This window comes from Tamandua tetradactyla, chromosome 2, assembly GCF_023851605.1.
Source record: "Tamandua tetradactyla isolate mTamTet1 chromosome 2, mTamTet1.pri, whole genome shotgun sequence".
Taxonomy (NCBI): Eukaryota; Metazoa; Chordata; class Mammalia; order Pilosa; family Myrmecophagidae; genus Tamandua; species Tamandua tetradactyla.
This window is the reverse complement of record NC_135328.1, coordinates 3,894,065-3,910,674: the sequence shown is the minus strand read 5'-3', so window position 1 is coordinate 3,910,674 and position 16,610 is coordinate 3,894,065. Positions and strand designations below refer to the sequence as shown.

The following is a 16,610-nucleotide window of genomic DNA, read 5'->3' as shown; positions in this document are numbered from 1 at the left end:
ATTACTTTTAAAAATGTTGATATTACCACCATGTCTTTAAGGCAAGCATTCAGAGTTCAAAACTACCCAAATGCAGTTCAACCAAAGTTGTGAAAGTAATTGTACTTCTGAGAGCATGGATGTTACTAAGGAGGAAACGTGTGAATATTATATAATAGCACTATACCTTGGGTATACCAAAAAGTTCAAGGGCTTTGTGAAAACAGCTACCTGTACTCCAGTTTTTCACAGGAACCTCTTCCTCTGCTCCATGTCCTGAAGCTTGACTGATTACCCTTTGCTCAAGGCAAAGGTGCCAAAGATCACTGAATTGGGAAGGAATAGTTTCTTTAAGAAATGGTGCTGGCATGTTTCTTGAAGATGAATATATGACATAATTCTTGCAAGGTAGAGTGTGATTGTGAAAACCTTGTGTCTGATGCTCCTTTTATCTACAATACTGACAGATGAGTAAAAAAAAATGGATTAAAAATAAATAATAGGAGGAACAAATGTTAAAATAAATTGAGTAGATTGAAATACTAGTGAACAATAAAAGGGTATAGAAAAAATGGGGGGAACAAAGGCTAAAATCTATTGAGTAGATGGAAGTACTAGTGGTCAACAAGGTGGAGGGGTAAGGTGTATGGTATGTGTGAGTCTTTTTTTTTTTTTTTTCTGCAGTGATGCAAATGTTCTGAAAAATGCTCATGGTCACGAATATACCACTAAAAGTGATGATACTGTAAGCTACTGACTGTACACCACACATGGAATGTCTGTATGTTAAGAATGTTCATGTTTGTATGTTGTTTTGGTTTGATAATGCTGGGAAAACTGTATCTTCATTCGAAAAAAAAAAAGGAAAACCCTTATGTGCTGGTTTGAAAGTATTATGTACCCTAGAAAAGCTATGTTTTAATCCTGATCCAATCTTGTGAGAACAATCCTTCTTTTAAGCCTGATTTAATACTGTGGGTTGGAAACCTTGATTAGATAATCTCCACAGAAATGTGGCATGCCCACTTGTGAGCGTTGTTCAATGTAGTATTATTCACAATTGCCAAAAAATGGAAATAACCCAGTTTGCTAGCTGCCAGAATGTGATATAACAGAAATAGAACAGCTTTTAAAAGGGGGAATTTCCCGGAGACCCGGGTTCAATTCGCAGTGCCTGCCCATGAAAAAAAGGGGGGTAATAACATAGATTAACTTGAAGACATCATGTTGCGTGAAATAAGGCAGACCAAAAAGACAAGTTCTGCATGATCTCACTGATTTGGAACAATTAGAATAAGCAAAGTCATAGAATAAGTCTAGAATATAGGTTATCAGGGGACAGGGTAGGGAGAGGGAATGATACAGGGTTTTAAGTCTTACAGGGTTCCTATTTGGAACGATGGAGATGTTTTGGTAATGGTTGGTGGGGATGGTAGCGAAACATTGGGAACACAATAGCACTGAAACAGATACATGAATGTGGGTAAACAGACAAATGTTAGAGTGTATATATGGTAACAGAACAAATACTATAAAAAATCCATCAAACTATGCTACACAGTGGATTCTTAATTAAACCATGGACATTAGTTAATAATACAACTATAAAAATGTGCTATCATCAGTTATAGTAAATGTTCTAAATCAATACAAGGATTGGTGGTGGGGTGGCGTTCTAGTATGCTAGCTGCCAGAATGCGATATACCAGAAATAGAACAGCTTTTAAAAGGGGGAATTTCCCAGAGACCCAGGTTCAATTCGCAGTGCCTGCCCATGAAAAAAAGGAGGGTAATTTATTAAGTTGCAAGTTTACATGTTCTAAGGCTGTGAAAATGTCCAAATAAAGCAAGTCTATAGAAACATCCAATATAAGGCATCCAGGGAAAGATACCTTGGTTCAAGAAAGCCAATGAAGTTCAGAATTTCTTTCTCAATTGGAAAGGCACATGGCGAACATGGCAGTATCTGCTAGTTTTCTCTCTGGGCTTCTTGTTTCACGAAGCTCTCCTGGGAGCATATTCCTTCTTCATTTCCAAGGTCTCTGGCTGGTGGATTCTGTTTTGTGCATCTGTCATGGCTCTGCGCTCTTGGAATCTCCAGCCTTCCCAAAATGCTTCCTCTTTTAAAGGATTCCAGTAAACTAATTAAGATCCATCTGGAATGGGTGGAGTCACATCTCCAGCTAATCGAGTTAATACCCACAACTGGGTGTGTCACATCTCCATGGAGATAATCTAGTCAAAAGAGTCCAACCTGCATTATTGAACAGGGATTAAGAGAAGAGGTTGCTCCAAAAGACCGGATCAGGATTACAACACGGATTTTCTAGGGTACATAAATCCCTTCAACGTGGCCCAAGTGGTTTATGGTAATCCTCTGTTATACACATGATGATCCGTAAACCCACAATTTCTCTTACAAAGAAGTAAATCATTTAAGAACATCAGCGTCATAAACTGTGCAAAGTGACAATTTTCTCAATTTAAAACAAGATAAATTAAGAAGCATATTTTTAAAATGTTGACAACTTAGCTTCCATGAAAGCCAGGAAAGTGAAAATTTTTATTTTTATAAGTAAATGGCACTTTTAAAATTCAAATAATGTTGGGCGCTGCAATAGCCATACATGTACATACTCTTAAAATTTTTTCAACTGTTACGGCTGCAAAATATTGAGTCATTAAAAAGTTCATAAAATATACAAGGGGCAAACAACAACAACAACAAAACACACATTGGAGCACCATTTTCCCTGTCCCCTGGGGCTCCGATACGGTTCAGTCAGGGCAGGACTGTGCCCAACTTACCAAGTGTAAGATTCCAGTATTTGACATATTCTACTTTACTCCTCTCTCTGCACCTGTATCAGGACTGCTTCCAAAAACAAGCCTGAGCTTCTGACCCCGCAGCTTGCCATCCCTTCCAGCCGGGAAGTCCCTCAAGGAACGGATACTCCGGTCAAGCGTGGCTTCATAAGTACTAGGAATAAAGCACGTGGGAGCAGCGATCACAAGAAAAGCACCTCGCAGAAGCCGCACGAGCAGCGCCCTGGACAGCAGGAGCCGCGGCTTCTTACTCACACGGCCGAGCTGGCCGGAACAGCGGAGCCGCCCGCGCGGGCCCCGCCGAGACCAAGCTTCTGTCCTCACTGCGGCGCCGACTGCCCAGCGGGCGGAGGGACCGCAGATGTCGCCCTCACGGCGGAGGCAGCCCTGAGCCGTGCCACAACCGCAGGGTCCACACAGGTGACAGCCGAGACCCCGCGCCCTTCCCTCCTGCAGAAGCTGCGACTCCCTGGCGCGCCCAGCCGGAAGCAGGCTCCCGCCCTCACCGTGGAGACCCCGCACGGCCCGGCTCACAGGGAGGCGTTTCCGGGCGGTTGGTCCGAGCAGACGGGTTCGCGCGCCCCCTGCCGGCCGGCGGTGCGCGGCGCAGGAGCGGCGAGCTGCGGGTTTTGCTCCCCGCCCTCTAGCGCATCACTGGCTTTGTGTCCAGGTTCTTCACTGCCCGGGATGGAGCCAGGTGAAGTGGACCCCTCAGCGCGGGGTCACCGTTGAAGGGCTGGGGAAGGCAGGGCTCGCGGCAGGACCGGAAGTGAGGGAGCCTCCTCTCGTCCCAAAGGCTCCTCTGTCCACCTCAGGCCTGGGACCCAGGCCCATAACCCGCCGCCACCCGTCTGGACAATCCCTGGGGAATGCACCTGGCGTGTCACAGTGCGTGCCCATGACGTCCCGCGTGGCTCCCGCGGAGACCCGCCCACCCAAATCCTCCCACCTCTCTCCCAACCTCCCTCTGCTCTGTTCGCACAGGAGAGGTCCACAGATTTTAGAAGAATTTATTGGGGCTCAAGGGGGGTGAGAGGTCCAGGACCATATCACAGGCTGGAAGTGATGCAGGCTCAGGCTAAGAGAGCTGCAGAGCCCGCAGAGCCTAGCTGCTTACCCAGGGGTGCTGAGGTTGGGCCCCTTCTCGCTTGATGGCTCCGTGGAAACCACCCCCGGGAATCCCTGCATGCGCTCACTGTGGAAGGTCTCTACTAAGTAGATAAAGAAACTTCTTTTGTTTTTCATTCTTGTAGACTTCACATTCTAACTCTATGATAAATGAACATTGTTCCCAAGGAGTGAAAAATTGACAAACTCATTGGAATTCCAAGGCTTTATTACATTGAGAAATTGAATTATGTTCCTGCAGAGCTTCCCATCATGGGATCTGGTCCATGTCCCAGCTCCTTGGAGTTTACAATGTCCACACCCGGTAAGGAATAATCAAGAAGGAGCTGGGCTGCCTGAGGAATGATCTCCACTTGACACTGTCTGGAGTGTGTCTTGAAGTTTCTCTGCCTCCCTGTCACCATCGTATAAAGAGGAGTGTGCTGGTCTGAAACTGTTGTGTTCCCAGAAAAGCCATGTTCTTTAATCCTCATTTAACACTGATGGATGGGATCTCTTTGATTGTTTCCGTGGAGATGTGACCCATCCAATTGTGGGCAGTAACTTTTGATTAGATAGGATTAGATAGTTTCCATGGAGTTGTGTCTCCACCCATTCAAGGTGGGGTGACTTACTGGAGTACTTTAAGAGGGAACCATTTTGGAAAAAGCATTAGAGGCCACACAGCCAGAGACCCCTGGAGATGAAAGAAAATGCCCCCAAGGAGCTATTGAAGAAGGCTAGAGAGAAAGCTAGCACATCACAATGTGCCTCTCCAGCTGACAGAGGTGTTATGGATGGCATCAGCCTTTCGTGAGTAAAGGTAACCTCTTGTTGGTGCCTTAATTTGGACATTTTCATGGTCTTAGAATTGTAAACTTGCAACTTAATAAATTCACTTTTTAAAACCCTTCAGTTTCTGGTATATTGCATTTCAGCAGCTTTAACAAACTAAAACAAGGAGCAAACAAAACCTGACTCAGAGGGTTATGTTGAGGTTCATGTGGGAACCCAGGAAAAGCCTCAGAATATTACCTGTGCTCCATGTTGACTCTTTTGTGGTCTATTTCTGTTTTTTAGAAACCCTTGATAAATTCTCAGAGTAAGGGTTTGCCGTATGAGAGCCCACCTGTACCAATTTATTTTGCCACAGTTCTTACTTCAGAGGTCATTTTTTGCAGTTCATTCATGTTTTTCCACCTGTATCTTTGTGGTAGTGACAAATCAAATGAAATCACTTGACGATGTTATTGCTGTAAGTGTGAGAAATTAAACAAGATTTCTAGTGTGAAACCCCTGGGAGTGTGAGAATGAATCATTTAATTTGAAGAGTAGTCATTAAAAAAATAACACCTGCATTTATTGCAGTGTTTTAATGGGAGTTTGCTGGGCCCATAACCCACGGCTGCAGGGGAAGCATCATAAAGTGCTAGGCTTTGTCCTCATTTTTCCACTCCTGTGTTTTAAGTGAACTCTAGGGTTCCACGAAATCCTGCTTAGCATCACATTGACTTGGCCACACCCAAGAAAGGCAAGTAAAATGTCTCCTCTACATTATGAACTCTCAGGTAGTTTAAAGGTATTTTCTGGATTAGGAAAAATGAGGGATTGGATTTGCCCAATGGTTGCATTTTCTTAGGTGCCCTATAGTTGTTAGCCTTCAATATAGGGCTAGGATAGTGGGAAAAGCCCTTTAATGGGGAAGAACCTGAAGATATATCGCAATATCACAAGCTCCAACTCTAGGAGAGCTTCTAGCTTTCAGAATTCCTGTAGTTGAAGAAAGGAATTAAAATCAGTTAGTGGATTTGAGAACAAAGACAAACAATGTCACTTTACTGGGTGAACTAGGCCCCCATTCCACAGGAAACCATCCACTGGAGATTACCAGAACATTGTTAGAGCCTGTTCTGTAACCTGAACTAAAGTGTCTTGGTAACCTTCCATCTGAGGTCAGAAGCTTCTTAGGGAATATAAATACAATATCATAACCTGGTCTCTGTGGGTAAATGGTCTCTGTTTTGTGGCCACAGGAAAGGAAAGCCTGAAGAATCTCCCTAAACAGCTAGGTTCCTTTTGTCAGAACTTGTGGATGCCTGTCCCCACCAGAAATCTCACCAAGGGAGGAGGATGGAGGTTCTCCAAAGTGGTGTCCACAGGACCTCCACCCAGTACGTGCTTATAGAAACCTATTAAAGGTTAAAACATTTCAGGACTGAAATTCATTTGGTGCTTCAGGCAAAGTAGCCAGGTTGGTGACGTATTTGGTGTTTCCGTTTGCTAAAGCTCCTAGAATGCAATATACCAGAAACAGGTTGGCTTTTACTATGGGGATTTATTGGTTTACAAATTTAAGGCCATGAAAATGTCCCAATTAGGGCATTAATAGGACGATACCTTCTCTGATGAAAGGCCACTGGCATCCGGGGTTAATCTGTGACATAGGAAGGCATGTGGGTAGCATCTGCCATGCTTCACTCCCCGTTTTTGGTGCTTTCGGTTGTAGCTCTTTCAGTTTCTGTGGGTCCTTGCTTGTTTTTTCCAGAGCATTTCTCTCCAAGCTCCCTCCCAGTGTCTCTGAGTGTTTTCTCTCTCTTGTCCTCATAAAGTAGACCAGGAAAGGGACTAAGACCCACCTTGGGTGGGATGGGATGCATCTCAATTGAAACTAAAGGTCCCACCCACAATAGGTCTGCCCCCACAGGGATGGATTAAAAGAGCATGTCCTTTTTGGGGTACATAACAGCTCCAAACTACCATCTTTGGGAATGAAATTATTCTGGGACAGCATTTGCATATAGTTCTATTTATGGATCTTTCTACTCCGACTTTGAGAAAAGTGCAGGGGATCCTGAGAATGGTGATTGAGAGGTGGCGGCGGGGAGGGGGCATGGGACTCTTATGATCTGGAGCGTGGGAGCCTTCCGTGCCAATAAGCCAGACAGGAAGCCACAAAACCCTGGTCTCTGTAATCTCCTTGTCAGAGGAAGGATGATACTAGCTATGACTTTATATACATAAATATCAAGGTATTTGTTGAACAGGAAAAAAAAAGAAAGGGAATTTATTCCAAAGAAACTTATGTTTTCTACAAAACAGGATCAGCTGCATGTACCATAATGTACAGAGTACACTGAAAGGGCAATATGTGTGCACTTTTAAGACACCAGTGCTGTTTTCAGAGCTGTTTTCAGGAGAAAAACTAACCTTGAGAGGAGACAATGTGCACTTAACTCAGAGCCCAGCTCTGTGCTTCTCAGACATCCGGGTTTGTTCTTAATTACACTTCATAGCTCATTTTACAGAGTATTTCGGAGAGATGGCACTAAGAAAACAATAATAAATATATCTGTAGATATATGTGTGTGAATATATGTATGTGTTTATTGCACATGCAAATAAATATATATGTGCATTTATATATGTATGTATTCTGGAATCAAACAGAGTGAATCATTTTTATAACAGGAGTGTTAACTCTTTAAGATGAAGAGTGTAAAAATGGCCATTTCCATTCATATAATGAAGATTTGAAAATTTAACCCTCCATCTGTAAGTGGACCACTCATGTCGTACCTGGAGCTTGTTCTCTCAGGGATCTTCTTGATACAGCAATAAAGAAAAAGCTGGGCAGGCAGTTCCTGGTACAGTGTTAAATTCAGTGTTTGCACCTGCATTGCCTGAATTTCAAACCCCAGGTCTGCCATTTCTTAAATAAGCCCACTTTGGGTAATTTGCTTATCCTCTCTGTCCTTTCATTTGCCCTTTGGAGTGGAATTGATGAAAACAATGTTTATCTTAGAGAGTTTATAAGAAGTTTAATTTTGTAACATGCTTAGAACAAGTCCTGGAATATTCCATTTGAGTGTTAGATTGTTAATATTATCTTCATTAATTTTCAAATAAATTTTGACAGAAGATCATAGATTACAGCTTCACAGATTAGGAAAGGACCCGTCTCCTGTGAGCCCAGTCATTCCATTCACTTTGGGACCATTCCTCATTCTCTTTAGATACTCTCTTGCGTAAATACCTTAAACTCCCTGACTGCTCTCTCCTTTCTCTGGCAAAATTCAGTGGATGTGCCCCTGCATTTGCCTTACATTGGCATGATTTCAATACAAAGCTGAGCACTGCTGGAGAAAACATCAAAAAGAGACCCAAGAGTATCACCATAAATTCAAATTTATATACATACCAAATGGACAATAAACTTGCCCAGAAACCAAGATGTCCATGTTTATCTAATAAAATCATTTTCCCAGAAACCCAAACATCTCTATCCACAAATCTCCATATTCCTTTAAACTTACTCCCTCTTCTTTCACCTGCTAATATTGCCTAATAACCATTGACGAAATAGATCCTTTGGGCAAGAGCTGAATCACCTTCAAAAAAACACCCTAAAAGTGATACACACTGGAATGCAGCCATTTCATCCTTCATTGCCTGGTTGAATTTTAAAAATATGCTCCTCTTCTTGTCAACTCCAAACCATAAATCAAATATTGTGTCTTATCTCACTTTTTCTAGAGGGGAACGCTATTATTCTGGTAACATGTTTACAACCTAGAATTTTCCATTTTATACACATCCAATATAATTCAGGGGTCTTAAGTATATCCACAAAGTTGTGCCACAATTACCAACATCTATTGCCAAATTTTTCAATCACCTCAGAAACTGTACCAATTAAGCATGAACTGCCCATTTCACATGCCTGCCCACCTATTGGTATGGTGTATTCTACTTTCAGACTCTATGAATTTGCTTATTGTCATTATTTCATATAAATGAGATCATGAACTATTTGTCTTTTTCTGTCTAGCTTATTTCACATAACATGTCTTCAAGGTTTGACTATGTTGTTGTCTGCATCAGCGTTTCATTTTTTTTACAACCAAATAATTTTCCATTTTATATATCCAGTTATCTGTTGATGGACACTTGGATTGCTTCCATAAATTATTGTTAATAATGCTGCTATAAACATTGGTATGCCACTATCTGTTTGAGACCTGCTTTCCTTAAATTCATGTATATGCATAGCAGTGTGATTACCAAGTCATATGGAAATACTGTCCCTAACTTTCTGATAAACCACCAAACTCTTCCACAATCGATGTACCATTTTACATTCATGCTAACACAGAATGAGTTCCTGTTTCTGTATATCCTCTGCAGCATTTGTTCTTTTCTTGTTTTTAACAGTAGACATTCTACTGGATATGAAGTGGTATCTCATATTTGCTTTGATTTGCATTTCTCTAATGGATAATGATATTGAGCATCTTTCCATGTGCTTTTTTAGCCATTGGCAAAATGTACTGTGCAGGTATTTTTGCCCATTTTTAATTGCCTTATTTGTCTTCTTGTTTTTAGGTGTAGGTGTTCTTTATATATTCTGGATATTAAACTCTTATCAGATATATGGTTTCCAAATATTTTCTTTCATTCTGTAGGTTATGTTTTTACTTTGTTGATAAAGTCCTTTGATGCACAAAAGTCACAATTTTGATGAGGTCCTATTTTTTCAATTATTTTTCTTTTGTTGTTTGTGGGTTGGGTGTAAAGTCCAAGAAAACATTGCCTAATACAAGGTCCTGAAGATGCTTCTTTATATTTTCTTCTTGGAGTTTTATAGTCTTGATTCTTATATTTAGGTCTTTAACCTACTTTGAGATTGGGTTCTTTTGTATATTGCTTCCACTAGGGGTCAACCTTCATTCTTTTGCATATGGATATCCAGTTTTCCCAGCACCATTTGTTGAACACAGTATTTTTCCCCCATTTCGTGGACTTGGAAGCCTTGTCAAAAATCAATTGCCCATAAATGTAATGCCTTACTTCTGAACACTCAGTTCAACTCCATTGGTGTACATGTCTGTTCTTGTACCAATATCATGCTGTTTTGATTGCAATTGCTTTGTAATAAGCTTTAAAATTGGCATATTTGAGTGCTCTAACTTCATTTTGGTTTTCTAAATATGATGATTCTGTGTCTTCAGGTCCCTTATTCTTCCATATTAATTTGATGATTGGTTTTCCATTTCTGCAAGTAGGCTGCTGGAATTTTTATTGGGATTGTGCTGATCTGGAAATCGCTTCGTATAGAATTAGCATCTCAACAATACATAGTCTTCTAAAACATGAATGCGTAATGTCCTTACATTTATTTATACTCTCTTTCATTTATTCCAGTAATGATTTGTAGTTTTCTGTGAACAAGTCCATTTCATCCTTGTTAAAATATATTCCTGGATATTTGATTATTTTTGTTGCTATTGTGAATGGATTTTTTTTCTTGATTTCCCCTTCAGATTGTTCATTACAATGCATGGAAACAACTCTCATTTTTGTATATTCTCTTGTAACACCACCACTTTCTTGAATTTTGCTATTCACATATGACATGATTCTATATTCTGAAAATTCGGAAAAATACCCAACAAAGCTACTAGACCACTTCAACTATGTCACCAAATTTTTGGTATTTTTTCAAAGTATTGTCCTTTTATTTCAGTGGGATGAGTAGTAATGTCCCCCTTTCATTTGTAATTTTAATTATTTGTATCCTCCCTACTTTTTTCTTCATCAGTCTAGATAAAGGATCGATTTTATTGATCTTTACCTAGAATCAATTTTTGGTTGCACTGATTCTATTTTTTTTAATTCTCTATTTCATTTATCTCCAGCATCAATCTTTGTTATTTCCTTCCTTCTGCTTGTTATGGGTTTAGTTTGCTGGTTTTATTTTATTTTCTCACAGTTCTTCCAGTTTGGGGGTTAGGTCTCTAACTTTACATCTTTCTTTTTCCCCAGGAACTGTATTGAGATATATTTCTATATCATACAATCCATCCAAAGTATACAATGAATGATTCACAATATTATACATGATTGTGCATTCTTCACCACAGTCAATTTTAGAACATTTTCATTACCCCAGAAAAAAAAAAACGACATATCCTCTACTCCTTATCCTCCCTACTATTGATCCTTGGTATTAGTGTGGTACATTTTTTACTGTTGATGAAAAAATATTAACATATTATTCAGTATAGTCTATAGTTTACAGTTGGGGTATTTTTGCCATATACAATTCTATTATTAATACCTTGTAATAGTGACATGCATTTGCTCTATTTCATGAAAGAACATTTTTCTTTCATGAAATAGAGCTGTTCATGGATAAAAACATACCATGGAGCCACTGAGGCCATGCCTGATGGGGAAAAGAAATCTGCTCATATCTCTCCCGTGAATACACAGCCTTAATAGAGCTGTAACAAATTCGTGTAAATGTTAGAATGGAGACTATTTCTTATTCAGTCCCTGATCCACCATAATTATACCAGAGTCCTGGGCAAACTTATGTAGATCTCAGACCCCTGAATATCTCCTAGTGCATTTAGAAGAGCCAGGCCAAAAGGAGAAGTGTGCATATACTGGTATTGGGTTGTGATTTCAGTAGAAATAGCAATTCCTCCTTCCCAGTGGTTGCATTTTTAATCAGTCACTCAGCCATCAACAATCTTCCTCTGGTTCTTCACTTTCAAACAGGCCAAGTACTGAGCAGGAAATGCTGAGCATGGAGAAAGAAGCTATGAGACTCAAGACTTGTCCACAATGTCCAGACCCACCTCTAATAAACACAAGATCCTTCATCTGGACGCATCCCCAAGGCCAACCAACTGGAACGTGCAGTATGCTCTAAGAGAAATAATCAGAGGGCTCTCATCTTTAAGTGTCAAAAGAAACTCTGGCTGTGATTGGTAATAAGGAAAATATCAATATGGATAGCTTACAGAAATGAACATGAAAACCACTGAGTTTTATATTAATTCATCCATGGTTTCAGAGTTTTTCATTCCCTTTCAGATTCTGAAACAGGAATCCCTAACTCATGGCACATGTGGATTTTAGTTTCTGTTAACACTTGCAGATTAACTGTTCTTGCTTTATACAATAACACAGGTTCTCTAACCTCCATCCAAGCCCTCTGAATTCTCACTCCCTTCTTGCTTTACCCTGCCTCTGCCCTTCTGGATACCCTCATCTTGGTTTTAACACATCTGGTTTCTAGAAATATTGCTCTCCCAACCCTGACATTGAGATTTTCCTCCATGGATTTGGATATCATTCATGCAACTTAAAAGTCTATTTGGTCTTGGAGTTAATCAGTTCAGTTGGAGTTAATCAATTTTATCTTGGAGTTACATCATTTTGAGGGTTTCTAAACTGCCCCATACACTGCAGCCAGGGTGTCTCTATCACCTGTAAAAGGTCCTCACAATCTGCACCCAAGCAAGCTGTTCATGGATAAAAACATACCATGGAGCCACTGAGGCCATGCCTCCATGGGGAACCCGTTCTCCAAATCTGGCACTTAAAATACCCTGTATCAACTGGTTTTGGGAAGATGGAGAGAATGAACATAAATCACATGAAACTGTTTCTTCCCAGACCCTAATAAGAGGCCTCACTCTAGTCTAGGCACAGGCAAAGTGGCACTAATAGAGCCAGAACCAGAGGTGGGTCTGACTCTGACATGTTTGCACAAGCTTTGTATTTTGCTCCATGGTATGTTTTTACCCGTGAACAGCTTTCTTGGGTGCAGATTGTGAGGACTTTTTACAAGGTGTTAGAGACACCCGGACTGCAATGCATGGGACGGTTTAGAAAGCAGGGATTTGGAATTCACCTTTATGGAGAACACAGGTAGACTTTTCATTTGCCTGAAGGCTTCAGTGATTTTCATGGCAGCAACCATGCAGTTTTTAACTATTTGAAAGGCAGGGGGATGGATACTCTGGATATAAGATTAAAACATTTTAATATATTTCTGCAACTCCCCCCCCAAAAAATACTCTGTATCACAAAGAAAGTAGCAGAGTACATGGGTCGTAATGTTTCTTCCATATCCCAAAAGTTTCATAAATGGGTTTGGGTCATAAAATTTAGGATGAAGGGGTTTAGGAGGATCTCTGATTGCCTCCTCTGATATTTTAGGGATATGGTTGCTGAAATCCTGTCCTATATTAATTGTCATGGCCTGCAAAATCCCTGCATTTATGTGTGTGTGTGTGTGTATAATCATTTATAATTCTTACCTAAAATATCATTGATTATTAAATATATTTCATGAAAAATTATGATAATACTTCATAAATAGAAGTAGGGCTAAGCATTCATTTCTACCTCAGGTCTAGAAGAAAGAAAACAAAACTGTATGAAATGTGACTCTGTGGTAGTTAGTCATGTGTCAACTTGGCCAGATGATAATGGCCCATTGTTCTGGTTCTGTGGACTTAAATCATCAGTATGTAAAATTCATCTATGGCTGATTACATCTGCAGCCAGCTGGGGGGAGTGCCTTACACAATGGGTGAGGTTTGATTTTATTGGCTGAAGGCTTAAGGAAGAGAGGTCAGAGGAGAGCTCAGCAGCTTAGCATACCTCATCTCAGCACTCACAGCTCAGCCCAGATGTCTGGAGATGCAGAAAGGAATCACCCTGGGGGAGGCCGTTGGAACCCAGAAGCCAGGAGTGAGGGCCAGCAGACATCACAATGTGCCTGCCCATGTAACGAGAACCTCAGATGAAAGCCAGCTGCCTTTCCCCTGGAGAACTATAAATTTTTAACTAAATAAATCCCCATATTAAAAGCTAATCCATCTCTGGTGTGTCGCATTCTGGCCGCTTTAGCAAACTAAAACAGACCCCATACAAAGATTTACATATATTGATTTATTTTATCCTTACAATAATCCCGCTGTTCATGGTTTATTTACCAACTTAACAAATGACATAATGAGAGGTTCATAAAACTTTAATACCAAAATTACATGGCTAGAATATGAGACAGGTGGAATTCAGATTCTTCACTGCCTTTCTGCTAAAGTCAAATTCCTTGAGAGTTACACAACTTTCGCAGGTTGTGGGGAGTGACCTTTCTCACATCAATTGTTAGAGATCCCACTCTCAGACTGCACTGTGATCATTAAAGCACCTCTCCAGGTTTGTCCACACAAATACTGCCCACACCCAGATTCTCCTGTTACATGGGGATCTCCAGCACATTTACCCCTTTTATCAAATATCCACTTTTATCTTGCCAGATATTTACCAAGACCAACATTTTTTTGCTATATCCCAGTGACTATTTAGCATAGCTACCAATCATCACCTAAGTAGGAAATGCCTCCAAATACCTGCAATTTTCCATGAATGCATTTGACATAGCATATGACTAGGGTATTTTTTTCCCTAGTCTAAATAAGTATCACAATTCCTGGTGGCCTTCAAATATATCTGGTAACTCTACTAGGTCTTCCTAATCAAATCATGCCTTCATTCTCCATTAATATTTAAAATCTTCTCTAAGGCTTTTGAATTTCACACTTAAATTTTCCCTCATTTTCAGCAGATGGGATTACCTCCTACTAAGCAAATGGATTATAGAATTTCACAAATTACCCTTTAAAACCATAATTTTTAAAAATATCCATGAGGTCATACCCACTGACTACTTCTTCCCTCTTAGTAATTGAAAAGTCATATTGTCTCTGCCTAAGTTCAATGTCTCCAATTCAACTCTTCCTCTTTGGTTTTGTTGATGAGTCTTATGATTCATTATAAATTAAATCTCCTTTACCACAAACTTCTCCCTTTCTTCTCAATACATCTCCTGGTTATTTAATTTCATTTTCTCTCTCCCATCTTGAAATAAAAACCTCCTCTGATGCTCTTTTCCCTCAACTCCTTGCTCTTCTGTTCCTTCCTTCACATCAAACTGAAAGTGCAGTTACCATTTCCTCAACCTGTTACCCCCCACCCTTTGATGATCAAGAAAGATCTCCTCAGAAATAAACCTTGCTGACATCATCAATCTCCCCACAATTAAATCCTTACTTGGAACCAAAGAAGAATGGAAACATGGCCTCTTTACAGGAGCGAAGTTTTTCCTGTCCTTCTCTGAGAGCTTACTCTCCTAACTTCAAACTAGTCCAGCAATTCCTTCCCCATGTCCTCTGGAAATACCTCCTCAAACTCTGCCATAGGCCCTCTTCTCTCATTTTTGTATGCTCTATTCTGGGTACACTCACATTTATTCACCTCCTTTAATTTCTTCCATTGCTATCCCTAAATTGAAAGTGACAACTTCCTTGTCTGAACTCCGTAACTGAGCTGTCATCACTACTTTTCTTAATTATGTGCACCCAACATGGAATATATTTTAGAACTTTGCTTCTCCCCACAAAAAATATAAATATTATTTCTCCTTTAATCCCCAATCTTTTTATTTATTAATTAAAAAAAAACAAAATAAAACAACATACATAATCAGTAATTCACAATATCATCACTTAGTTGCATATTCATCATTTCTTAGAACATTTGCATTAATTCAGAAAAAGAAATAAAAATACAATAGAAAAAGTAATAAAACAAACACAGGAAAGAAAAAAAAAGATTATACCTACCATACCCCTTACCCCTTGCTTTCATTAATCACTAGCATTTAAACTAAATTTATTTTAGCCTTTGTTCCCCCTATTGTTTATTTTTATTCCATATGTTCTACTCCTTTGTTGACAAGGTAGATAAAAGGAGCATCAGACACAAGGTTTTCACAATCACACAGTCACATTGTGACAGCTGTATCATTATTCAATCATCCTCAAGAAACATGGCTACTGGAACACAGCTCTACATTTTCAGGCAGTTTCCTCCAGCCTCTCCATTACATCTTGAATAACAAGATGATATCTACTTGATGCATAAGAATAACCTCCAGGATAACCTCTCAACTCTGTTTGGAATCTCTCAGCCATTGACACTATGTCTTATTTCCCTCTTCCCCCTTTTGGTCAAGAAGGTTTTCTCAATCCCTTGATGCTAAATCTCAGCTCATTCTAGGGTTTTTCTCAATCCCTTGATGCTGAGTCTCCGTTCATTCCAAGATCTCTGTCCCACATTGCCAGGAAGGTCCACACCCCTGGAAGTCATGTCCCACGTAGAGAGGGGTAGGGTAGTGAGACTGCTTGTTGTGTTGGCTGGAGAGAGGGGCCACATCTGAGCAACAAAAGATGCTCTCTTGGGGGTGACTCTTAGGCCTAAATTTTAAGTAGACTTGACCTATCCTTTGCAGGGTTAAGTTTCATATGAACAACCCCCAAGACTGGGGGCTCAGCCTATAGCTTTGGTTGTCCACACTGCTTGTGAGAATATCAAGAATTCAACTTGGGGAAGTTGAATTTCTCCCCGTTCTCACCACTCCCCGAAGGGGGCTTTGCAGATACTTTTCTACTCACTGATCGAATCACTCTGGGATTCATCGGGGCATCACTCTGAACAAACCAGCAAAATCTCATGTCCTACCTGAGATTCCAAGTACTTATGGCGTTCAATCAAACTATCTACATAAGGTATATTAGGAAATGCACTAGTCAAAATATAAATTTTGTAACTAATAAACATTTTTTGCTTTAGTCTCAAACAGAAGGTGACATTTTTTTTTTTTTTTTTTTTTTAAAGAGAGAGGGAGGAAGGGAAGGAAAGACAGAGAAGGAAGGAAGGATGGAAGGAAGGAAGGGAGAAAGAAAGGGAAACATCTTTAAACACCTTCTTGTTTTTTTTATTATATTTTGTCCGTTTGTTTGCTTTCTACATGGGCTGGGGCCGGGAATCGAACC

General features: G+C 40.1%; 2 protein-coding genes across 5 annotated transcripts in view; one reads left to right on the top strand and one right to left on the bottom strand.

Annotated features, from left to right (window-relative positions):
* Positions 1-3,333, bottom strand: part of LOC143665532 (zinc finger protein 879-like) — a 58,520-nt gene extending 55,187 nt beyond the window's left edge. For 2 of the 4 annotated variants that reach the window (XM_077139027.1, XM_077139018.1), the window contains exon 1: positions 2,788-3,331. The gene's annotated coding sequence lies outside the window, so the exon portion shown is untranslated. Of the gene's footprint in view, positions 1-210 lie in introns of all 4 variants that reach the window. The other 2 variants (XM_077139060.1, XM_077139039.1) reach the window with 2 other exon arrangements.
* Positions 116-11,760, top strand: LOC143655434 (uncharacterized). The gene is made up of 3 exons (XM_077126732.1): positions 116-138; positions 2,850-3,502; positions 11,476-11,760. Exons 1-3 carry the CDS (start codon positions 116-118, stop codon positions 11,499-11,501), a joined length of 702 nt encoding a protein of 233 aa, XP_076982847.1. The 3' UTR covers positions 11,502-11,760.
* Positions 11,761-16,610: the final 4,850 nt, after the last annotated feature.